Genomic DNA, 25,924 nt, shown 5'->3' on the forward strand with positions numbered 1-25,924 from the left:
ACCACCAAGCAAAGATAAAGTTCCTGATTTATCTTATATATATTAAAGACAAATGGTTAAACATCTCTTGTTTTAGAGCCTGTTTAGAAGAATGTTAGACTCACTGAGATAAAAGGGAAGCAGATTTTGCAAATCTTTGGTAAATACTTGCTAAAGCTGTGCAGGGAATTCTGATATGTTGACAAGATTCCATATCATATAAGAAAAGTCATCACTAAAGGTGTCTAAAGCTGCTTACCCACTGAAAATAGCGGGTTAACGCTTGTTTTACAAACATGGGTCGACCCTCTAACAATCAACATCTGGCTCCCTGCCCACTGCCAAAAAAGCTGGGTCTAACCCCTCGCTGCCAGCTAGGGGTGCCTGTCTACTGATGCCATGATGCTGGGTTAGTGTTGATGTCACCAGTGCAATAGGAATCAGGAAAGTAAACAATGGTGAGCAACATGTAAAGAAGCCAGGGCGTAGTCAGTGTCCCTCTCACCAGAGCTGCTCCATGTTTATTGAATTTAAAACATGGACTGAGCCCCAGTGGGCCTCAGCAGATGGCCGCTCACACTGAGCCTGGTTCTGCTGGAGGTACTTCCTGTTCAAAGGGAGTTTTTCCTCTCCACTGTCGCTACAAGCATGCTTTGTTGTGAGGGATTGTCTTCGAGTCAATGAATCGATGCAATCAACTGGTTTTTTAGGATAGAAAACTTTGAATCAATCTGACTGGACGATCTGGTGAACTGGAAAGTACCTTGAGATGACAAATGTTGTGATTTGGTGCTACATAAGTAAACTGAATAAAAATCAGCAGGTGGACCTGGCTCTGGTGTTCCTACAGCATGCCGATCAGAGCTGAGGTGATTTTAACGCGGGTCGCTTGCCAGGTCGTTTGACCCGGGTAGACACGCATCAGTGAGCTGTTCCCACTGACACTAAAAGCCCATTGTTCCCGGGTTTTTTGGCCACTGGGGAAGGGATGTCAAATATATTAAAGTTTCTTTCACAATTTAGATAATATCCATAGAGATGACAGAATGGATGCCAGATATGAAAATAAAAATGTATCAAAAATGCCTTTCATAGCAGGCGACTTTTTTTTAAAACACAAGTAATTTCCTATTCATTGTCCCAGAGTTTCTGTAGCCTAAAACAGACAAATATGAACAGAAACATAATGATTTAAGATTTTACATAAACTTTGTGCAAATAAGAACAGAAAACAAGACATCAGAGAAAGGAAGCAATGAAAACCAAAATATCTGGTAACAATCTCCTCATTGACAACAGGCAAAGTTTCTCTTTGTTTAGAATATAATGTTTTTTCCTACAGAGAACCAGAGTACCACCTGCCTCAGGAGGTTGCTGTAGTATGACAGGTGTCTGTCTTATGAAAGGAGAGGCTCTCTAATGTCCTCCAGTTTAACAAGGAGATGCTCCCTTCCTCAGCGCCTGCAGTCAGGCCACAGCTTTCCAAACTTTGCAATTTCCTGATATCGTCTTTGGAGATTTATCTAGAATCAGCAATAGACACACCAGTAGATCAGGTTAAACAGGATGTAGGATCCAGGGAAGATCATGCGGGAGTACGTGTCGATGGTGTGGGTGTTCTGGATGATGCGGAAGCTGCGAACGCTCTTCTTCTTGGTCTCAGTGGACTCATTGTCCAAAGCGAGATGTACTACCATCTGCTCCTGCTTGTCGGATGGATCCTCAGCTGCCACAGAGCCTCTGGTATACCCTGCCAGGCTGTTGGCGTCCGCCTCGCTGTACATTCCATCCAGCATCATGGTCTTGGTGTGAGGCATGCCACACGTGCACGGCAGCGTGTGCGACTGGGAAAAGAAAGCCAGTAAACCATGACTGAGCCATAACATCCGCTGCACTGTTGGCTCTTGATTTCCAAACGCATATCATACCTGTTCCCGCATTTTTTCTCGTAGCTTCCGGTCTTTACCATCTCTAACTGTGGTCAGGTAGTTGACTGCTGCGTATTCCAGCACAGACAGGAATACAAAGACAAAGCTGACCCAGAGGTAAATGTCCACAGCTTTGATGTAAGAGACCCTTGGCATGGAGGCGTTGACCCCAGTAATGATGGTAGACATGGTCAGCACAGTAGTTATACCTGAAAGCAAAAAAAAACAAAACAGCTTTAATAGGCACTGAGGAAATACACCAGCACATTAATTGACTTCTCTGTAATGTAATATCAACCGTTTAGTTACTTTGAATCAAGAGAAAAAGGAAAACAAACAAGAAGCTCATCAACCCATAATTTCAGAAACTAAACACCACACAGTTTTCTGTTGGACTCTAATGCTACGTTCACACCGCCAGCAGCAGAAGCAGCAGCAGCAGCTGGTTTACATGCAAAGCTAATGGTTGACACGTATCAAGGCATAGCAAAACGTCTGAGCAGCTGAAGCAGCCTCACGAGCTTCTGAGGCTGCAGTTGGGAAAATTGAACTTTTGCTGCTGGACGCGCCACATCAACCAATCAGAGAAGCTGATCTGGGAGCTGGCAGGGAGACAGACACAGCACTGCTGATGGAGAGCACTATGATCACTCCTCTGAAACACTTTATTAATGCCTAAATTAACTTCAAATGCCGGAAAAATATTTGGATTTGGATTACTTACATGAAAAATGCTAACATCTACTTCAAGCCACCATCAACAGCAGGTGAAAACCCCCAAGAGACGACCGGGCCAGAGGCTGCTGTTAAATGGGATTCTCAGGCTCCAACAGTTAAATAATATTTGAAGCCAGGATGGTAATCTGGATGAACTGATTGCACAGACGATGTTTTCAGGTGGAATTAAAAACATATAAAAACTACTTTTTACCCACTGATCACAGCAAATATTGCTGCCATTGTTCCAGGCAAAGAAAGGATAGGGTAGCTCCGCCCACCGTGCATCAGAACCACTTTTTCGACCGCGCAGCTAGAGCAGCAAAGATTCTTCAGCCGCGTGTCAGAACTAAACTTGTACAAGCATCAAGAATGAAGCAGCACGCGTGTTTCTGCTGCTTCTACTGCTTGCGGTCTGAGCGTAGCATAACAGCCTCCCATAGTATCTTGTCCTCGCTACAAGTCTTGGCCATATTGTGCAGCCTATACACAAGCCAGACACTTGTTTTTTTGCACCATCCTTATTTTGTTTAAGAATCCACACAATACCTTATTTAAGAAATATCTATTTTTCTTTAATGATCCAGCATAATAGTTCTGGGTCCCTTTTCCTACCTAAAGAGACTCTGGCAGGCACAGCCCTGCGGTCAATCCAGAAGGAGACCCAGGACAGCATGACCATCAGAGTGGCAGGGAAATACGTCTGCAGCAGGAAAAAAAAGATGTGGCGCCGTAAAGTGAAGTTGATGTAAAGACGATTGTACCAGCCTGAAAAAGAAAAAGACAACCAATAGAAAGAAGTTTAGTTATTGGTCTGCTGAAGTCATTTGTTTAGTTGATTTGTTTAACTTTTATTCAAATGAAAGAAATAAACTAAGATACATGTCAGTTTTTTTAAATAGACACCTCAAAGGTTTTTGGATCAAATGATAGAAATTTCCTGTAAAAAGAGTATACTGCCACCACCATGCTTTACTGTGGGCATGAAGATCTTTGGTGATGCATGGTGCTGTTCCTCACAGCCTTCAGAATATGCTCAAAGATTTCCAGTTGCTTCTTTCTGATCCGAGCACACTATTCACCAACAGACAGACTTTTAAATCCATCTTATCTGATCCTTATCAGCCACTCAGCAGACTTTGGGGAAAATGTAACATTAACATTAAAAATGTCACTTAAAATAATCATTACTGTAAAATAAATTCTTACATGAAGGTTATAGGCTGTATAGAACCCCCCAAAACACTCAGTAATTTCCAGTTATTGAGTTAGAACAGTGTTTAGGTTACATTTCTTATGCCAAATGTAGTGGCTCTGGGCTTGTGAGGCATGTTTTTAGGTAGTTAAACATAAAGCCAATCTTGTCCTGAACCTGTGCTGCTGTAGAAAGCCAGTCTGGAGGTGGTGTGAAACTTCTGAATGAGAAACTGGGATAAAGAGATCCTGTCGTCTGTGCTCAGAGACTCATCCCCACTTTTCCAGTAGAGCATCAGGTCTTCGTCTGTGTAGGCGTCTGAAGAACAGAAATCAGAGCAATCAGATGTTATTTTGGTGTTAAATTCTTTAAAAGAAGCTCAAGATGGACAGTAAATCAGAAAAAAAAAGGTTTTAACTGGAATGTTGCTCATAAGTAAATTATTCTCCAAATGTAGTTTCAGTCATTCCAAAATAGTTAAAAACAATCCACTGGACTTTGTTTCCAAGTTTGAAGACGTTTCTCTTTCATCCAGGAAGCTTTTTCAATTCAAAATGTCAGGAATTGAGTTCCAGGTTTTATCCAGCAGCCCAACAAAGCCTTGTTTTAGTTTAGAAAACATGCAAATTCAAACGGATGAACGGGTCCACCCCTTTGGAATGGGGGTCGTTTGGCTTCTTTGTTAGCCTGCAATGCCCCATACCTGCCTTTAAGCCCCTCCTTCCCTTTTATTTGTGCTTATTTTCAGTAGTGTTTAGTCTCTGCTTAGTTATTATTAGCTAATAAAGGCACCATTGTAATTTTAACTCATGGTCTTTTGTGTTTACTTTACATAGTGAACCTATAAATCAACTATAATTTCCAGTTCTAGTTATTTATTAATATATCCATAATCTTCTGGTAAATGTCACAACAAATGTGATCAAGACTGCATGATTGAGCTTTTTTTGGAAAGGTGCAGGACACCAGAAATCAAGATTGGAACTAATAAACCCTAGTCTAGACTATCAACAGACTATCAATTGCCTTATTTACCATTAGGCATACTAGGCAGTAGCCTAGGGCCCCAAGTTCCTGGTGGGCCCATAAAACTCAGTTTGCATGTATGATTATTACAGCTATTCCTTATTTGGGCACATTAATTATGTTTTTGATAAAACATTTTGGCTAAAATGCCATCAGAATGTTGATAATATTAAATGTGTCTCAGGAAGGAGCAATCAGCTAAGTGAGCTTAGTGCTTGGAAAAAAATCTTTCATTCCTTTAGAGACAGCATGAAAAGTCAGCTGAGTACAAAACATAGAGAGGAAAACAAGAAGAAAAGGGACAAGAAGAGAGGGACACAACCTATTCTATTAACATTTCTCTATCTGGATAATGGGTCTGTTTAATGTGTTCATTTCTCAGAGGGCCCCCTGCCTGTCTTTGCCCAGGGCCTCAAGTTTCCTAAATCCACCCCTGACTATCAAAGTGCTTTGTTTTGGCCATCTTGGTTCTTGGGGTGTAGCGCTTGGCTTTAATAATGATGTGTTGCACATATCTGGTTGAGACGTGTTGGAAATATGTTTCCTATTAAGAATTAAACTGCAACAAAATGACTTACAGCTCTCCAGCTCCAGTGTGCATGTCTGTGAGTCCAGAGGGAAACGACTAAAATCCATGTTGCATGCAGCAGTAACTGTTACCCTGAGGGATAAAGAAAGGACGGCATACAGCCCATCAGCGTGTGCTTCAGAATAGCCTGCCAAGTCAGACTGAGCCGCTGTCCTCACCTCAGGCTGTAAAGAACGTGTCCATCTGGGAAGACCCTCAGCATGATGTTGTCAGTAGTGGTGTCATGGATGAAGGACCTCTTAGAATGGACAAAGAACACGTCTGGGACCCAGATCTTTTTCACCAGGCGCCCGTCAAATGTCATGCTCTTATTAGTGCTGCTTGGAAAAGCCAACCTTTCATCCTTCCAGTAGTGCCTTAGATAAAGAGTCATAGTGAAGTCCTACAGATAGGAAAGTGACAGGGGGAGGGGGGCATAAACAGATTCAGGATTAAGTGTCACTATAAGGACTCAACTTGCTTGCCTTCTCTAGTTTATTAAATTCCTCTAGGATTACAGCAGTTTGACCCGTGCAGGCTGGATTATTTGGTTATGTCGGTAGCAAATGCACATGCGCCACAGAAGTGTGAAACATGTTAACTGAATTATCTAACAGGCCACATTTTCAGTTGATCCAAGCTTTTTGGAGTTCGTTAGCCTGCTTTTACCTCGCTACTTTGCATCTGGAAGATGCAGCGACTCTTGTGACAGATTACTCTCTATCCAATTCTCCTCGTGGGATTACATAAGATCAGAGGACTTTGAAACAATGGCCACAGCATGGCAGCCAAACACCTGAAAAGAACCTTTGGGGTTGCATAAGAGAATAGAAAAGAAACATCTTGTTCATTTCTGAAATGTAGGCATTCTAGCAACACAGCAAACTGGCATAAGAACTGTGACAAAGAGAGATAGCATATAAATAAGAATAAGATGGACTTTACAATCCCTAAAAAAGTTGTAATCTGCAGTAATGAATATTTTTTTCAAATGTAAGTCGTTAGAGATTTATAGAACCTCGCTGAAATAACATTCATTGGCAGTAATTTGTTGAGTAATCTCAGCCTCCTGCTGTTCTGACTGATTTGATTTGGCTTCATAAGCTGATTTTATTGACTTTAAACTCGATGATAAATCTATTTTTTCCCAAACATATGAAGAGGAATCTAGAATAAAAGATGAGCGGATTTTGTTAGTTCATATCTGCCCTATATTAACTGGATGAGGCAGCTTCAGTAGGATCACTGCAAGAATAAATTGCTTGTTTTTTCATGAGTCCAACAGACGGAAAACCCGGAGAAGGACAGTCAGCAACAAGGCATAGAGGGAGAAGACTATTATTACCCATCCATATAATCCATTGATCCATCCATCCATTGATTGATTGATCCATCCATCATACATCCTCCATCCATCCATTGATTGATTCCATCCATGATCATCCATCTTCCCTCCATCCGTCCATTGATTGATCCATCCATCATACATCATCCATTCATCCATCCATTCATTGATTGATTCCTTCCATCATCATCCATCTTCCCTCATCCATCCATTGATCCATCCATCCATCCATCCATTCATTGATTGATTCCATCCATCATCATCCATCTTCCCTCCATCCGTCCATTGATTGATCCATCCATCACACATCCTCCATTCATCCATCCATTGATTGATTCCATCCATCATCATCCATCTTCCCTACATCCATCCATTGATCCATCCATCCATCCATCCATCCATTCATTGATTGATTCCATCCATCATCATCCATCTTCCCTCCATCCGTCCATTGATTGATCCATCCATCATACATCCTCCATTCATCCATCCATTCATTGATTGATTCCATCCATCATCATCCATCTTCTCTACATCCATCCATTGATCCATCCATCCATCCATCCATCCATCCATTCATTGATTGATTCCATCCATCATCATCCATCTTCCCTCCATCCGTCCATTGATTGATCCATCCATCATACATCCTCCATTCATCCATCCATCCATTGAATGATTCCATCCATCATCCATCCTCCATCCATCCATCCATTCATTGATTGATTCCATCCATTGATTGATTCCATCCATCCATCCATTGATATATTCCATCCATCATCCATCCATCCATCCATTCATTGATTGATTCCATCCATCATCCATCCTCCATCCATCCATCCATTCATTGATTGATTCCATCCATTGATTGATTCCATCCATCCATCCATTGATATATTCCATCCATCATCCATCCATCCATTCATTGATTGATTCCATCCATCTTCCATCTATCCATCAATTGATTGATCCATCCATCTCCATCCATCCATCCATCCATTCATTGATTGATTCCATCCATCCATCCATTGATTGGTTCCATCTATCATCCATCCTCCATCCATCCATCCATTCATTGATTGATTCCATCCATCCATTCATTGATTGATTCCATCCATCCTCCATCCATCTTCCATCCACCCATTCATTGATTTATCCATCCATCCATCCATCCATTGATATATTCCATCCATCATCCATCCATCCATCCATTCATTGATTGATTCCATCCATCTTCCATCTATCCATCCATTGATTGATCCATCCATCCCCCATCCATCCATCCATTCATTGATTGATTCCATCCATCCATCCATTGATTGGTTCCATCTATCATCCATCCTCCATCCATCCATCCATTCATTGATTGATTCCATCCATCCATCCATTCATTGATTGATTCCATCCATCCTCCATCCATCTTCCATCCACCCATTCATTGATTTATCCATCCATCCATCCATCCATCCATCCATCCATCCATCCATCCATCCATCCATCCATCCATCCATCCATCCATCCATCCATCCATCCATCCATCCATCCAACCATCCATCATTTCATTGATTGATTCCATCCATCATTCATTGATTGATTCCATCCATCCTCCATCCATCTTCCATCCACCCATTCATTGATTTATCCATCCATCCATCCATCCATCCATCCATCCAACCATCCATCCTTTCATTGATTGATTCCATCCATCATTGATTGATTGATTCCATCCATCATCCATCCATCCATCCATCCATCCATCCATCCATCCATCCATCCATCCATCCATCCATCCATCCATCCATCCATTGATTGATCCAACCACCCATCCTCCATGCTGCCTATCTCAGTCTATGGTGGGTTCCAAGCTGGACAGGTAACCAGTCTGTCTCAGGGCAGTTTTATGATGTTAGAAATGAAAATGTTCCAAAGCCCTCACTGGCCCTAATGCAGGCTCTGACCCCCCCCCCCCCCCCCCCCCCCCCCCCCCCCAAAAAAAAAAATTGTTGAGTAATTTGTTGAGTAATCTCAGCCTCCTGCTGTTCTGACTGATTTGATTTGGCTTCATAAGCTGATTTTATTGACTTTAAACTCAATGATAAATCTATTTTTTCCCAAACATATGAAGAGGAATCCAGAATAAAAGATCAGCGGATTTTGTTAGTTCATATCTGCCCTATATTAACTGGATGAGGCAGCTTCAGTAGGATCACTGCAGGAACACTTCGCTTCTTTTTTCATGATTTAACAGACGAAAAACCCGGAGGACAGTCAGCAACAAGGCATAGAGGGAGAAGACTATTATTACCCATCCATATAATCCATTGATCCATCCATCCATTGATTGATTGATCCATCCATCATACATCCTCCATCCATCCATTGATTGATTCCATCCATGATCATCCATCTTCCCTCCATCCGTCCATTGATTGATCCATCCATCATACATCATCCATTCATCCATCCATTCATTGATTGATTCCTTCCATCATCATCCATCTTCCCTCATCCATCCATTGATCCATCCATCCATCCATCCATTCATTGATTGATTCCATCCATCATCATCCATCTTCCCTCCATCCGTCCATTGATTGATCCATCCATCACACATCCTCCATTCATCCATCCATTGATTGATTCCATCCATCATCATCCATCTTCCCTACATCCATCCATTGATCCATCCATCCATCCATCCATTCATTGATTGATTCCATCCATCATCATCCATCTTCCCTCCATCCGTCCATTGATTGATCCATCCATCATACATCCTCCATTCATCCATCCATTCATTGATTGATTCCATCCATCATCATCCATCTTCTCTACATCCATCCATTGATCCATCCATCCATCCATCCATCCATCCATTCATTGATTGATTCCATCCATCATCATCCATCTTCCCTCCATCCGTCCATTGATTGATCCATCCATCATACATCCTCCATTCATCCATCCATCCATTGAATGATTCCATCCATCATCCATCCCCCATCCATCCATCCATTCATTGATTGATTCCATCCATTGATTGATTCCATCCATCCATCCATTGATATATTCCATCCATCATCCATCCATCCATCCATTCATTGATTGATTCCATCCATCATCCATCCTCCATCCATCCATCCATTCATTGATTGATTCCATCCATTGATTGATTCCATCCATCCATCCATTGATATATTCCATCCATCATCCATCCATCCATTCATTGATTGATTCCATCCATCTTCCATCTATCCATCAATTGATTGATCCATCCATCCTCCATCCATCCATCCATCCATTCATTGATTGATTCCATCCATCCATCCATTGATTGGTTCCATCTATCATCCATCCTCCATCCATCCATCCATTCATTGATTGATTCCATCCATCCATTCATTGATTGATTCCATCCATCCTCCATCCATCTTCCATCCACCCATTCATTGATTTATCCATCCATCCATCCATCCATTGATATATTCCATCCATCATCCATCCATCCATCCATTCATTGATTGATTCCATCCATCTTCCATCTATCCATCCATTGATTGATCCATCCATCCCCCATCCATCCATCCATTCATTGATTGATTCCATCCATCCATCCATTGATTGGTTCCATCTATCATCCATCCTCCATCCATCCATCCATTCATTGATTGATTCCATCCATCCATCCATTCATTGATTGATTCCATCCATCCTCCATCCATCTTCCATCCACCCATTCATTGATTTATCCATCCATCCATCCATCCATCCATCCATCCATCCATCCATCCATCCATCCATCCATCCAACCATCCATCATTTCATTGATTGATTCCATCCATCATTCATTGATTGATTCCATCCATCCTCCATCCATCTTCCATCCACCCATTCATTGATTTATCCATCCATCCATCCATCCATCCATCCATCCAACCATCCATCCTTTCATTGATTGATTCCATCCATCATTGATTGATTGATTCCATCCATCATCCATCCATCCATCCATCCATCCATCCATCCATCCATCCATCCATCCATCCATCCATCAATCCATCCATCCATCCATCCATCCATTGATTGATCCAACCACCCATCCTCCATGCTGCCTATCTCAGTCTATGGTGGGTTCCAAGCTGGACAGGTAACCAGTCTGTCTCAGGGCAGTTTTATGATGTTAGAAATGAAAATGTTCCAAAGCCCTCACTGGCCCTAATGCAGGCTCTGACCCCCCCCCCCCCCCCCCCCCCCCCCCAAAAAAAATAAAATAAAAAAAATTGTTGAGTAATTTGTTGAGTAATCTCAGCCTCCTGCTGTTCTGACTGATTTGATTTGGCTTCATAAGCTGATTTTATTGACTTTAAACTCGATGATAAATCTATTTTTTCCCAAACATATGAAGAGGAATCCAGAATAAAAGATCAGCGGATTTTGTTAGTTCATATCTGCCCTATATTAACTGGATGAGGCAGCTTCAGTAGGATCACTGCAGGAACACTTCGCTTCTTTTTTCATGATTTAACAGACGAAAAACCCGGAGGACAGTCAGCAACAAGGCATAGAGGGAGAAGACTATTATTACCCATCCATATAATCCTTTGATCCATCCATCCATTGATTGAGTGATCCATCCATTATACATCCTCCATCCATCCATTGATTGATTCCATCCATGATCATCCATCTTCCCTCCATCCGTCCATTGATTGATCCATCCATCATACATCATCCATCCATTCATTGATTGATTCCTTCCATCATCATCCATCTTCCCTCATCCATCCATTGATCCATCCATCCATCCATCCATCCATTCATTGATTGATTCCATCCATCATCATCCATCTTCCCTCCATCCGTCCATTGATTGATCCATCCATCATACATCCTCCATTCATCCATCCATTGATTGATTCCATCCATCATCATCCATCTTCCCTACATCCATCCATTGATCCATCCATCCATCCATCCATTCATTGATTGATTCCATCCATCATCATCCATCTTCCCTCCATCCGTCCATTGATTGATCCATCCATCATACATCCTCCATTCATCCATCCATTCATTGATTGATTCCATCCATCATCATCCATCTTCTCTACATCCATCCATTGATCCATCCATTCATTGATCGATTCCATCCATCATCATCCATCTTCCCTCCATCCGTCCATTGATTGATCCATCCATCATACATCCTCCATTCATCCATCCATTCATTGATTGATTCCATCCATCATCATCCATCTTCTCTACATCCATCCATTGATCCATCCATTCATTGATCGATTCCATCCATCATCATCCATCTTCTCTACATCCATCCATCCATCCATCCATTCATTGATCGATTCCATCCATCATCATCCATCTTCCCTCCATCCGTCCATTGATTGATCCATCCATCATACATCCTCCATTCATCCATCCATTCATTGATTGATTCCATCCATCATCATCCATCTTCCCTACATCCATCCATTGATCCATCCATCCATCCATCCATTCATTGATTGATTCTATCCATCATCATCCATCTTCCCTCCATCCATTCATTGATTGATTCCATCCATCATCATCCATCTTCCCTACATCCATCCATTGATCCATCCATCCATCCATCCATTCATTGATTGATTCCATCCATCATCATCCATCTTCCCTCCATCCGTCCATTGATTGATCCATCCATCATACATCCTCCATTCATCCATCCATTCATTGATTGATTCCATCCATCATCATCCATCTTCTCTACATCCATCCATTGATCCATCCATTCATTGATCGATTCCATCCATCATCATCCATCTTCCCTCCATCCGTCCATTGATTGATCCATCCATCATACATCCTCCATTCATCCATCCATTCATTGATTGATTCCATCCATCATCATCCATCTTCTCTACATCCATCCATTGATCCATCCATTCATTGATCGATTCCATCCATCATCATCCATCTTCTCTACATCCATCCATCCATCCATCCATTCATTGATCGATTCCATCCATCATCATCCATCTTCCCTCCATCCGTCCATTGATTGATCCATCCATCATACATCCTCCATTCATCCATCCATTCATTGATTGATTCCATCCATCATCATCCATCTTCCCTACATCCATCCATTGATCCATCCATCCATCCATCCATTCATTGATTGATTCTATCCATCATCATCCATCTTCCCTCCATCCATTCATTGATTGATTCCATCCATCATCATCCATCTTCCCTACATCCATCCATCCATCCATCCATCCATCCATCCATCCATCCATCCATCCATCCATCCATTGATTGATCCATCCATCATCCATCCATCCGTCCATCCATCCATTGATTGATCCAACCATCCATCCTCCATGCTGCCTATCTCAGTCTATGGCGGGTTCCAAGCTGGACAGGTCACCAGTCTGTCTCAGGGCAGTTTTATGATGTTAGAAATGAAAATGTTCCAAAGCCCTCACTGGCCTGGAGGAAGATGAACAATGTGATGTAGCCCTAAAGCACGCTGTGACTGGGATAAAGTTTCGTGATCCTGATCAAACTATAAACTAAATACAGTTGAAAGAGGTCAGGTTAGTTTGAAATAAACACCAATCATCTGAGGAAGGGTTATTTTCTTTACAGCTTTCAATGTTTCTACTCTATTTAATAACTCATTACGTTTAATACAATCTCATAAAATCAATTCCCAAATCTACCCCAATGTTAACATTTCTTATCATCTACTGTAGATGAGAGTTTCATTTGCAGTCGTTTGATCCTGAAAGTATGACACTTTGCGTAGCATCCTAACATCCAGGCAGCTCACCATGTCAACCTCAGATATGCTGTCCAAACTCTCCACCTGAACATCCACTCCGACAGGGACAGCAGGACCTGAAGATGGACAGAAAAATTATGTTATTATCAATCCTTTTTCAGCCTATAGATGCACTATAAGGTTGTATATTACAGTATATGGTTATAGGCTTTTTAAAACACACCAAACAAATGTTGATGTGCAGCTAATCTCACTGCATACTTTTTAACAGTCTTTAACAGTTATCAACCATTGCATTTGAAATATAATCCCAACAATAAAAAAAACACAATTTCCAAATCTCAGAAATCCTCAGCTTCAGGTCAAAGGTTATAGCTACAGTTTTCTTTTAAATCAGAATCATTAATCATCGTTCTGCTGTAGGTTTCTTCCTGTTCAAAGGGAGTTTTTCCTCTCCACTGTCGCTATAATCATGCTTAGTGTGAGGGATTGCTGAAGAGTCAATGAGTCGATGCAATCAGCTGGTTTTCCTTAGATAGAAAACTTTGAATCAATCTGACTGGATGATCTGGTTGAACTGGAAAGTGCCTTGAGATGACATGATGTGAATTGGTGCAATAGAAATAAACTGAATTTAATTGAGTTTAATTAACTATCCAAGAAAAAAAACTCATCCACAGGAAAAAAAGAATAAAGTATGAATTATGTCTGTTAAATTTATGTTTAATATTTGAATCAGGTATCAGATAAATAAATCAATGTTATATCTACTTATTTAATCCTATATTTATATATTTCAGCACATATTTTGGACTTCAATGATTTCCTACTTGGTGTCTTGCGACCCACTGAGAGTTCTAGACCCCCATGTTTGGAACCCTCTAAGTCGGAGGTCTTCAACAGGGGGTCCACGACCCCTAGGGGGTCCACAGAGGTACAGAGGCAAAATTTTGGTTGATTAGACTTTTTTTTTTTCCCCTGCAATTTTTTCCACTAATTGAAATATCTTTAAATCAACAATGACATGAATTCAACAGACTGTAGTAAACAGATAAATGGAGGCAGAAGATGTCTTTCAGTCATCAATGCACACATTCAGAGACACACAGGAGCTCTTTCAAGCTGGGCATCGTTTCATTCACAACACCTGTCCCATCAACCAGGAATCAGAAATACTTTAATAATCCGAGAGAGGGATTACTTTAGTTACATTACTCCAGGACCAGCTTGATATAACTCTATTTCATACTATATATAATTAAGGGGTCCCCGCTCCATCTCACCATCAGTTTGGGGGTCCTTGACCTGGAAAACGTTGCAGACCTGATCTAAGCCATGACTAATAACTGGAATTATTTCATGAGGTGTTTCATTAAGCAGTTGACAGGACTCTGCTGTATGTGTAGCTCAGCTGACTGAGTGGATTAGAAATAAGGACGATTTTAGGATTTGAGGGGATATGGAAGGGAATCCCCCCCCCCCCCCCCCCCCCCCCGATCGTTAGGAGGAAAACAAATTGACTGGAGCTGCTGTCATTTGTTTAGTGCAGTGACATTGGCTGCTCTAGTATTGTTAATCCGTGAAGCAGTGCCAGCCTTACATAAGAACAAGCAAATCTGCTACCTGGAAGATGGGATATTAACTCCTGCCCAGTTCCAGCTGTTAGTCTTCTCGTCCGTACTATTACTCATACCATATGCCACGCTACACGTGCCGGACACATTAAATCCTCATCCGCTAGGGTGACATAACATCAGACACCTGCTGGGATAAACAAAACGGTAGCAGAATGACCGAGGAGCAGAGGAGAGGTCTGTTCCTGTGATGCCTCTGCTCAGTCTGCAGCTTCGCATGAGACCAGAGCCAGGCTGAACTAAACTCAGATCTATTAAAAAGCTTTTTCAGAGCAGTGTCCTCCTGGTTACAAGTTGACAAGATGTCCTAGCATTTTGAAGCGCTCTTTCTGCAACCACAATATTCACTAATGCTGAGAGCAGACCTATTAGTGCATCAAAGCAAAGCTCCACTTCACAGCTGCTGATGACTCCGTTGCTTTTAACAGCTCTTCAGTGCAATGCTTAACTGCATCTGCTGGCCTTTTCTCACGACCCTGAGGTCCCACACACCGACATCAGCTTCCATGGTGAGTGGACACCTCAGGTCAAAGGAAAAATTTACTTATACTTACATGGATTATTTTCAGAGCTCTACTGAAGCCCAGTGGTTCATATAATGCAAAAAACACCAAACCGACAAAATCATGTTTTCTGCAGTGGTTTGAGATTTAAGTCAACAATCTGATTCCTTTTTACTTACACTAACTAACTGAGTCATTACCCAATCCCCCTTTCAGCACCGGAGGAGAGAAGGATTGGATTCTGACTTTTTTTGATGTTTTGTCAGGAGAGAGGCTTTACTGGACCTAAACCTCAATGGTTGCTAGATCAATAGATAAATAAAAACTGATTGAAGTCCAGTTAAATTTGATTTATGAATGGATTGTAAATGGCAAAAACCTAAAAGAAGAAAGCTCAATTCAGAGCTCAGAAATACCTCCTGAGGAGTTCTGGAGAGACAATAATGTAAAATGTTAGTATTTTTTTACAGCTTTGTCAGTTTTCTTTCACTAAATGAGTTTTTTTTTTGCCTCAGTTGGAGCTAACTGTTATGGGTGCTAATTAGTAGACAATTATTTTAATATTCTATTGAACTGTTTCAGCACCAGTTTAACCCTATGTTAAGTATATATGTAAATATGTATATTTTTTCCAGTGTTTTATTCTCATTACACTGTCACAAGTAGAGAGCAACAAAATTAAGTCTCTTAATGGGGAATTGATGTGTGCTGCACATCCATTGTTCAGGTTCGTCCTCAGGGAGCTGAGTGACACAGACTGCCAGAGTGGCAACCTCAGGATTCTCAGGATTCCAAGCGCAATGGCCTAAACGCTAGGTTAGCATTTAGGCCATTGTCAATTAGCATGAAGGGTGTCTAAGGACCACAGCTGGTCCTTAGGCAACACCCAGATATGAACCCAGGCCTCCTTTTTGCAGGATGGGTGACTTATCAATACCAATTCTCTTTACTTTATACATGCTCCCAATTGGTAGAATTATTAGACAGCATGGGATTAATTTCCACTGTTATGCTGATGATACCCAGCTATATCTGTCTATAAATCCAGATGAAGCTAACCCATTACATAGATTACAGGCATGTCTTGAAGACATAAAAACCTGGATGACTCTTAACTTTCTGCTTCTGAATGCAGATAAAACAGAAGTTATAGTCTTTGGACCAGAGTCTCTGAAAAAGAAACTGATTAGCCAGTCACTTCATTTGGATGGGATTAAACTGATTTCAGATAATAAAGTAAAAAATCTTGGTGTTATTTTTGATCAGGACCTGTCATTTAAATCCCATATCAAAGAGGTTTCTAGAATTTCCTTCTTTCATCTGAGGAACATTGCAAAAATTAGAAATATCCTGTCCAGGGGTGATGCTGAGAAACTAGTCCATGCATTTGTTACTTCAAGGCTGGACTATTGTAATTCTTTACTATCAGGAAGTCCACAAACTGTAGTTAAAAGCCTTCAGCTGATCCAAAATGCTGCAGCCAGGGTTCTGATGAAAATTAAAAAGAGAGATCATATCTCGCCTATCCTGGCTTCTCTTCATTGGCTTCCTGTTAAATCAAGAATAGAATTTAAAATCCTCCTTCTCACATATAAAGCCTTAAATGGCCAAGCACCATCTTATATCAGAGATCTGATTGTTCCTTATGTTCCTAACAGAGCACTTCGCTCTCAATCTGCAGGTTTACTAGTGGTTCCTAGAATTTCTAAAAGTAGAATGGGAGGCAGATCTTTTAGTTATCAGGCTCCTCTCCTGTGGAACCAACTACCAGTTTTAGTCCGTGAGGCAGACACCCTGTCTACTTTTAAGGCTAGGCTTAAAACTTTCCTTTTTGATAAAGCTTATAGTTAGGGTGGCTCAGGTTATCCTGAGCTATCTCTATAGTTATGCTGCTATAGGCTTAGACTTTTGGAGGACATAGGGACCCCCATTTCATCATTCTGCTTCATTCTCTCTCTGTTCTCCTATTCTGCAGAATCTGTTAGTTCAATCTCTAACCTTCTGCTCTCTCTGCTTTTCCTCAGAGTAGCTTTGCCTCGTCTGTTCCTGTTTGGCTGTGACTCCATCCTGGAAAGAAACATCAGCTGTGCTGCTTCTATCAACACCCTTGTTAATAGATGTTGGAGATCGGCCTGTTTTCCAGTGTGGTCCTGTTTCTCTGGCCGTGACTGAGTGGATGTGCTCTCTTCGTCCTCTGGCATGGGAGCTGCCTTGGAGCTCGTCTGCCTGGCTGTGTGTTTCCTGGACGGGGCCGCCTTTTACAGCTGCTTTTTGTATCTCTGTTTCTGTCTCCTTGAACCCCAGTCAGCCTCAGCAGATGGCCGCTCACACTGAGCCTGGTTCTGCTGGAGGTTTCTTCCTGTTAAAAGGGAGTTTTTCCTCTCCACTGTCGCTACAAGCATGCTTAGTGTGGGGGATTGTATTTGAGTCAATGAGTCAATGCAATCAACTGGTTTTCCTTAGATAGAAAACTTTGTATCAATTTGACTGTATGATCTGGTTGAACTGTAAAGTGCCTTGAGATGACATGTGTTGTGAATATGGCGCTATATAAATAAACTGAATTGAATTGAATTATCACTTGACTTACCGGGTGAGCTTTCCAGTCGCTAGAAATGTTCCTCTGCATTTATCCCAGTGGGCTGCCATCATGAGCAGTGTGTCATGATCTGCTGTGATAGCTGGCCTTATTTACTCATGCCTTTCACCTGCTTTACTCTTTCCAGCTCCTAATTATCACTCATCTCTTCCACCTGCCAGTTGCCCTTATATTGGGCTCAGTTCCAGCTATCACATCCAGATCATTAGATGTTGTTTCTGTTCAGTCTGTTTCAGTTCTGTTCATTCAAAGTTTCATGTCCTGGATCCTGGCGGCCAGAGGAAAGAGGGTTTTGTGTCTGTCTCTTCTCCTCCTCGTCCATTGTTCCTCCCCTGCTGAGTCCTCTGGGTTTTTGGCTCTTTACGCGGAGGTTCAGTTTTTATTCCAGTAAACCTGGCTCCAAGGTACCCTCTTCCACTGTGCCTGCTCAGCTGCACCTGATTCTGTCTGCTCCTGTCCATGTCCACCTGGTCACGCTTCTGGAACCTGCCTGGGAGCTGTAGGATGCCAGGAAGCCTGGATCCTGCCTGTTCTGAATCCCTGTCCAGGATCAGCTTCCTGCAAGTCCTCTGGGACTGCAGCACCGGGGACTCTCTGGGTGATGCGCCACGTCAGCTGTCAACCCATTGGCTGGATCGCACCCCCTTCAAGGGTGATGGACTGAACTGTTAAACCAGGTAAGTGACTCAGCGAGATAATCATTTTCTGTCAGATGATTGTGGTCACCTTGAATACTGGGTCCATCTGTCTCGTTTTATTACAGAGTGGAGTTAAAGGTCTTTGCTCAGAGAGCCAGAATGGAGGCTGTGGGAGTGGGTTTCGAACTCACAACCTCAGGATCCCAAATTCTACATACAAATAATGAATTATTCTCTCTGAATACAGAGACCCCAGTGCCTTACTTCTGCAGGCAGCCTCAGCTTTCCAAGGCAGCAGACATTGCTTCTATAAACTGCCAGGAAACGCATCCGTCCCTCATCTGCTCATGGATTAGCAGCTATAAATCTGTCATCAGTTGACCACGCTCAGATCAGACAGCGAGGAATATACATTACACGCATAAATCCAAAAAGGAAATTCCAGTGATGCAATGCATTAGCTAGATCTACAGAATATCTCAGTGCTACTTTTTAATGCAAATATCACTAATGGATAGCAGATGTATCCATCTCCTTAGAAGCTTTGAAGCATGATCCAGAGATTCCCAAAGAAATAAAAACATGCATTAACGGAAGCATAAGATCTGCAGTTTCAGCCACTCTGGTTCTGGTCTTGCTCAGAAAAAAAAAGTCATATTTATTGTGGTGCAGTCAACACAGGACGCAGTTGTGTAACAAGCTTTGATGAAACTATTAGGAACCAGAGCAGCTGTTTGAGCTCACATTTCTCACTCAGCCTGATGATTGCACTGAAATCCCTCTGACTGAAATGACGATGGGGGGGCTCAGCATTCAGTGATGCCACAACAAAAAGAAGCCATTTGTTCTTTGGTTGCGTTTCTGCAGGATCTGACAATAACAGCTGACAAAAGCAAAACGCAAAGACCCCAGTTGGATGTCTGCTGACATCTGTGGATGCAACTAAAAAAAGCATCAAATCCACAGTGGTTTAAACTGGGCTGCATGATGCTAAACAACAGAAAACACGACTCTTTGGTTTGAATATAAGCTCCTTATTTATAATTGGCTGCTTAAACCCAAGCAACAGCTGTTTTTTCTTTCTGACGATCAAGGTGAATACAAAACACACAATGACTACGGACTGAACAAACATTCATCTGCCAACATTTTCAAGGAAATATACAAAAAAACATCTTGAACGGCTTCAGAAAAGCTCGGCAGAGCTTCAAACGGATCAAGAACCATGACTGTAGCAACAATGGGAAGAAAGGACTGCGACTCCATCCTGGAGAGAAACATCAGCTGTGCTGCTGCCATCAACACCTTTGTTTCTAGATGTTGGAGATCGGCCTGTTTTTCAGTGTAGTCCTGTTTCTCTGACTGTGACTAACTGGATGTGCTCTCTTCATCCTCTGACATGGGAGCTGGCTCGGAGCTCGTCTGCCTGGCTGTGTGTTTCCTGGACGGGGCCGCCTGTGGAGCTGGTTGACAGTTGCCTTTTGTATCTATGCTTCTTTTTCTATGTCTGCTTCTGTCTCCTTGAACCCCAGTCGGCCTCAGCAGATGGCCGCTCACACTGAGCCTGGTTCTGCTGGAGGTTTCTTCCTGGTCAAAGGGAGTTTTTCCTCTCCACTGTCGCTACAAGCATGCTTAGAGTGAGGGATTGCTGAAGAGTTAATGATTCGATGCAATCAGCTGGTTTTCCTTAGATTGAAAACTTTGAATCAATCTGACTGGATGATCTGGTGAACTGGAAAGTGCCTTGAGATGACATGTGTTGGGAATTGGAGCTATAGAAATAAACTGAATTGAATTGACTTGAAAGAACGGGTTCCACACAGCTCTGCCAGTTCAACTCATGCTTCTTTAGTCAGCAAGACTGTGATGAGACAATGGCTCAATAATCTTGAACCACTCACTATGCCTAATGTTTATTTTTACAGATTGGGTAGGAGCAGCCGCTTTTTTGTCACACTTCAATGTATGAATAAAATAATCAGAATCTGATTACATGATTGGTTTGAGCTGAAAGAATCTGAGTTTGGTCAAACTAAGATCAATGATAACTTCCTCTGGTTCAATGACTATGATTGTTTAGATGATATTTGTCATTAACTGCATCTGTTAAAGTTAACTGATCTGGACAGGAAGTTGACAGAGCTTACCTGCGAATGCTGGCCTCATGGTGAAGTCATGTTCATCGACGCGAAGTAGATGGCTGGTTTTCAGCTTTCGGCTTTTGGTGCCATCTGCTGTTTTCCTTGACACAGGACTGAAAAGAGCAGAGAAAGCAAACAATGGGGTTTGGAAAACCTGGATTAAGCACCAGTGGTTTTATAAAGAACAACAAGGTGAGCCTTAAAGGAAAAGTTCGCTCAAATTCAGAATTCAAACTTCTGAAAGTTCTTTAAATCTGAAATGATTCCATCCTGTTCAATAAATGATCAGTGTTTTTAATTCAGAGTAATTTTCATGTGAATGTGCTTTACTGGAGGCATCCATGTTTGTCAAAGAACACTACTGCCACCTACTGGTTAGTGACGTCACGGTGCGGTATCGGCTGTCGATCAAGTCCCAGTGCTGTATCTGGTGTTTGTCACAACACTGGTGTTTGTCACAACATGAAAACATTCTTCTTCCAAATGTTGGCTACATATTACGTGTTTTTTCTCTGGCCAGAAGTTCGATGGCAAATCCTCCCTCTTCAAGTTGGCGATCCAAGACCAACCCGTCCGTGGAGGATCAGGAATCAGAAAGGTGGAATAAGTCTTTTTTTTCCTCTTTTACCCGATGTATTCCAGCATCCAGCTGCCATGCACGTGGGCATTGTCAGTTTCACTATAGCTCTGGTGAATTTCAATGGTGAAGTCCTCTGGAAATCTTCAATAATTGTTGTTGATTGCAGATGTGTCTAGTAGATCCCATTGATTTAGCTCGTAAAGCGGGGAGAATGGCGCTAGGCTTACCGCACCGTGACATCACTGCTGGAAGATGGCAGGAGGGAGGGGTTACTATATTTGGACAAGATGGCCGCTCCCATTTCATTTTTTACTGATCAACGCTAAATTAATTAAATCACAGCAAACGTATTAGTTTTAGGTATAAATAATGATCCATTGGTTATTCTTTGCTGAACAGACTTTAAATAAATGTTGCTCCTCATCGTTTAAACCAGGGCCTCTTAACCCCGGCCCTAAGGGGCCCACTGTCCTACATGTTTAGGTGTTTTCCTGCCTCCACACACTTGACCTGAATGAAAAGGCGATTGCCAGGCATTTGCAGCTGCCAAGGGGTGAGGCAATCACCTGGATCAGGTGCACTCGAGCAGAGACACATCTAAAACATGAAGAACCAGGATTAAGAAACCCTGAAAATATCAGCTGCAGTCTTCATCCATTGATCTAAAGGTTTGATATGACTTCTTGTTTTGTTTGAAAGGCACAGATTTTATGCAGTTCTTAAAACTCTTATGGTCTTAAAAAAATGTATGCTTTGACTAGTTTTCAGAGAATTGCCATCAAACTACTTAGCTCAATATCTATCTATCTATCAATCTATAAATGTTTTATCCATTAAAGGTCCTGAACTTAGGTCAATGCTTTCAATGTGTAAATCTGTTGTTGTCATCTGTCAATCCAAAGAAGACAGAAGACTTTTTACTGCCAGTGATTCCTGGTGCATAACTCACCAGCTGATCATTCATTTCAGATTCTTAAGAACAGATTTAATTCAGATTTAACCTTATTTTGTTCTCCTTCATTCCAAGAACTAGACGTAGAAAAGGCGAAGCCGGGTTTAAGAGAAACTCTTCAGGAAGTCTGAGGAAAACGGTAGAAAGCTTGTTTCTATAAACTGCTCAGAAATAAACCTTACAGTATACAGTGAGGGAATCCTTTGCATGAAGGGGTAATTGGATGGATACAGTCTGTTAAACATATTTCTATGTTTTAATTGAGGCATATTTCACCTTTCCTTTAATTAACAGTCCTTTGGTATTCCCATTATTATTAGCCGTATGGCTCTAATGCACCATAAATGATAGACAGAAGCAGGTCAAAACTAAACCCACCTCAGGATGGCCCTGCTCAGAATAAACCAGAGATATTACATCCATTTCCAGCTCATTTCATTAACTTTGAGACTGAAAGCAAGATCCCATGAAAACCAACAAAATAGAGGTGAAAGAGAATGAGAGTAAAGTTACACACCCGTTCACCAGGCCAGCCTCCAAGCCTGTCTTCCCAACCAGAAGCAGGGCGTCGGGCGTTTCATGGAGGGCTCTGCAAAGACAAACAGTCATTTTCTAGGAAAGAATGAAAAAGTGAGAACAGGAGGTACGAAAACACAGTTAGAGGTTAGAGTTTCAGTCTTTCTGAATTCTGCATCCTTTAAAGTAACTTTTTCCCCTAAATAAACCAGCAGAGCAGAGGTTGATTGTTTCATACTGGACACACTGGCTTTCCTCCTACAGAGGGCTGCTGGTCTTACAGATACAGAACAGATCACTATGTCAGCAGGATTTATGCCCCGTCTGGAACTATTCCTAAAAATGCTCAGGCTGTCACACAGTGATGATGTCATGCAAAATATACGGGGCGCCATCATTTATAAAAATCTTACTTTTTAAATAAATATTTAGTTTGGAGCTAAATATTTATTAATAAAACTAAATATTTTATTTGCAAACTAATTATTTAGTTCAGAACTAAATATTTATATAACAAAGTAAGATTTTTATAAATGAATGAATGACATAGTGAAAAAATGACTTGGAAAAAATAAACCTTTATTTTTCTCTTAGAATATGCTAAATGACAACAGATATTTTTTCTAAGTGTTCACTGCTTAACTTAACAAATTGCACCCTATGAAAACATAACAGAAAATATGGATTTGATTTTATTGGCCAATCTAAATCTCAATCACTTACTGTAATCATGAAACCTACAGATTGTTTCCAACAATACTGAGTGAAAACCAACCAACCATGAAAAGCCTGCAGATGTTTAGTTCAGAGAGGGAAGCGAAGGCAGTCAGCAGTGATGCTCAGCTAAATGCTTCCTCCTGGTTCAGAGATAACACGCAGCTTGGGATCCTAGAAAGCCACAAAGGTTGCAAAGCAAAACTGGTGTCTCCCAGTTAAAAAAGGAAAGGTGCAAAAACTCAGACCATAGAGGTGTACGGTACGCCTCATTCTGGTACCAATTCAATACCAGAATCACCAATAGTGATACTTTTTTATACCTACGGTTTAAAGGTGAGTTGTGATGTGATACTCATCATGATATTTGGGTCATGATACGATATTATCGCAATACATTACAATATTCTACCCAGTTAATAATAAATAATAATAATTAAATGCAGAGATAAAAAAAAAGCATGTGTTGTATGTGTTCATCAGCTGAGCTATTTCTATAGTTATGCTGCTATAAGTTTAGACTGCTGGAGGACATAGGGACCCCTTTTTCATCATTCTGCTTCATTCTATCTCTTTATTTAGATATATCTGTTGCTGTTTTTTCTTTATTGAAATTGAAATTTCCATCATGGCAGATAGCAGCCCTTAGGAATAAATGTGGACGCCACTGTTTAAGAGATTTAATGACAAATTAGAGAAACTCAGAGCAGATATTATTAGTAGTTTATGAATTTTTTTAACATTTGAGTTGTTGCCATGTGACTTAGTTGTTCAGTAGGATGAGTTTTCAAAGCAGAGCTGCAGTGTGTTTGTGGTTACAGATTCAACCTTAATCTATTTAACACTGGCCAAAAATTCCCGTTTCAACCAGGAACAGTGGTTTTTAGTGGCAGTGGGTTCAGCTCACTGACTCATGTCTATTCAGGTCAAGGACTCGGCAAGCGACCAACTTGAGTAGACGTGTGAATTAGTAACTTTTACATGTAGTTGATTAAGATTCGACTGTAAGTATCAATACTTTTACTAAAGTACTACTGTTGAGTAGTTCGTCTATCACGGTCACAGTTCCCCAAACGTCTCAGTGTTCACCCTCTGCAGGCAGATAAAACCAAGTCCAGTCAATCTCTACTCCCGACAAATGAAACTCTAATTAATCTGCATCTAACCACAGAACATCAGCTCCTTCCTGGGTCTCTGGACCCATGGAATCCCAAATAACATGATTAACATGTCTTTGTAAATAAACACTTTAAATCCTGATCGTTCCTTGTGAGCTCTCTGCATTTGGGTTCAAAATTATTTAAAAAACCATGAGATCAAATGTTTTTTTTTTTTATATATATATAATTAAATAGTTTTCCACAAATAAAAGGTTGGAGTTAAGTAAGAACCAGAGTTGCACCGATTCTGTTTACATTTACCTATTTTTTTCATTACTACTACCTTTACTACTACCAATACTTTTTCTTTTTACATGAATTTGAAATGGGAGACTCTTGGCCACTGTGCTTTAGAGACAGAAAAATAGAAAACAAATAAACTAGAGGTAAATGAAAATAAGTCCTGGAATTATTTTAACATCTCACATAGGCTACATCTTTATTTTTTAGTATTTTACATTATTTGGAGAAAAAGAAACATTTAACAGTGTTACATTTAAAGCTATCTACCCTGGTTAAGCTCTCAGAAACCTTTAAAAATAATACTAATATGGAGAGTTAATAATAACATTAGTCAGTAGGATGGAAAACACTTTATGACCAAATTATGTTCCTGAACTTTGGGTGGATGGATGGATCCATCAATGGATGGATGGATGGATGGATGGTTTGCTCCCTCAGGTCTTACCTCCCAGGCTTCAGCGTCTCCTCCGGCTCAGCCCAGCGCCTCTCTCTGCCTCTCAGGGACCCAGCAGCCGTCAGTCCGGAACACAGAACCAGGACCAGGACCAGGACCAGGACCCTGGCTTTAAGCAGCATGGTGACGTTCAAACATTCAGCGGGGATTCCAGGAGACAGCGGGCAGGGAGTCCGGTAGCATCTCCCCCTCACAGGCGGTGTGATGAGCATGGGAGCGCTGCGTCCTAACAGCTTCCTCTCACT

At 41.3% G+C, this 25,924-nt stretch overlaps 1 protein-coding gene across 1 annotated transcript; it reads right to left on the reverse strand.

Moving 5' to 3' along the window:
* Positions 1 to 1,398: 1,398 nt before the first annotated feature.
* LOC119786116 (gamma-aminobutyric acid receptor subunit rho-2-like) lies at positions 1,399 to 25,866 on the reverse strand. The gene is made up of 10 exons (XM_038289217.1): positions 25,671 to 25,866; positions 23,110 to 23,181; positions 21,067 to 21,173; positions 13,594 to 13,661; positions 5,593 to 5,816; positions 5,424 to 5,506; positions 3,997 to 4,137; positions 3,240 to 3,392; positions 1,908 to 2,116; positions 1,399 to 1,823 (listed from the first exon to the last, which is right to left on the reverse strand). Exons 1-10 carry the CDS (start codon positions 25,799 to 25,801, stop codon positions 1,509 to 1,511), a joined length of 1,503 nt encoding a protein of 500 aa, XP_038145145.1. The 5' UTR covers positions 25,802 to 25,866; the 3' UTR covers positions 1,399 to 1,508.
* Between the last annotated feature and the right edge of the window lie 58 nt (positions 25,867 to 25,924).

Source organism: Cyprinodon tularosa, unplaced genomic scaffold (assembly GCF_016077235.1).
Source record: "Cyprinodon tularosa strain WSP-4 unplaced genomic scaffold, ASM1607723v1 ctg266, whole genome shotgun sequence".
NCBI lineage: Eukaryota > Metazoa > Chordata > Actinopteri > Cyprinodontiformes > Cyprinodontidae > Cyprinodon > Cyprinodon tularosa.

Coding starts and splice junctions, on each gene's coding strand:
- LOC119786116 (XM_038289217.1), bottom strand. CDS start 25,801: ATGCTGCTTAAAGCCAGGGTCCTGGTCCTGGTCCTGGTCCTGGTTCTG. Junction 21,174..23,109: donor GAGGCTGGCCTGGTGAACGG/GTGTGTAACTTT, acceptor TGCTCTTTTCAG/TCCTGTGTCAAGGAAAACAG. Junction 2,117..3,239: donor GCCTGCCAGAGTCTCTTTAG/GTAGGAAAAGGG, acceptor TTTTGCTTTCAG/GTATAACTACTGTGCTGACC.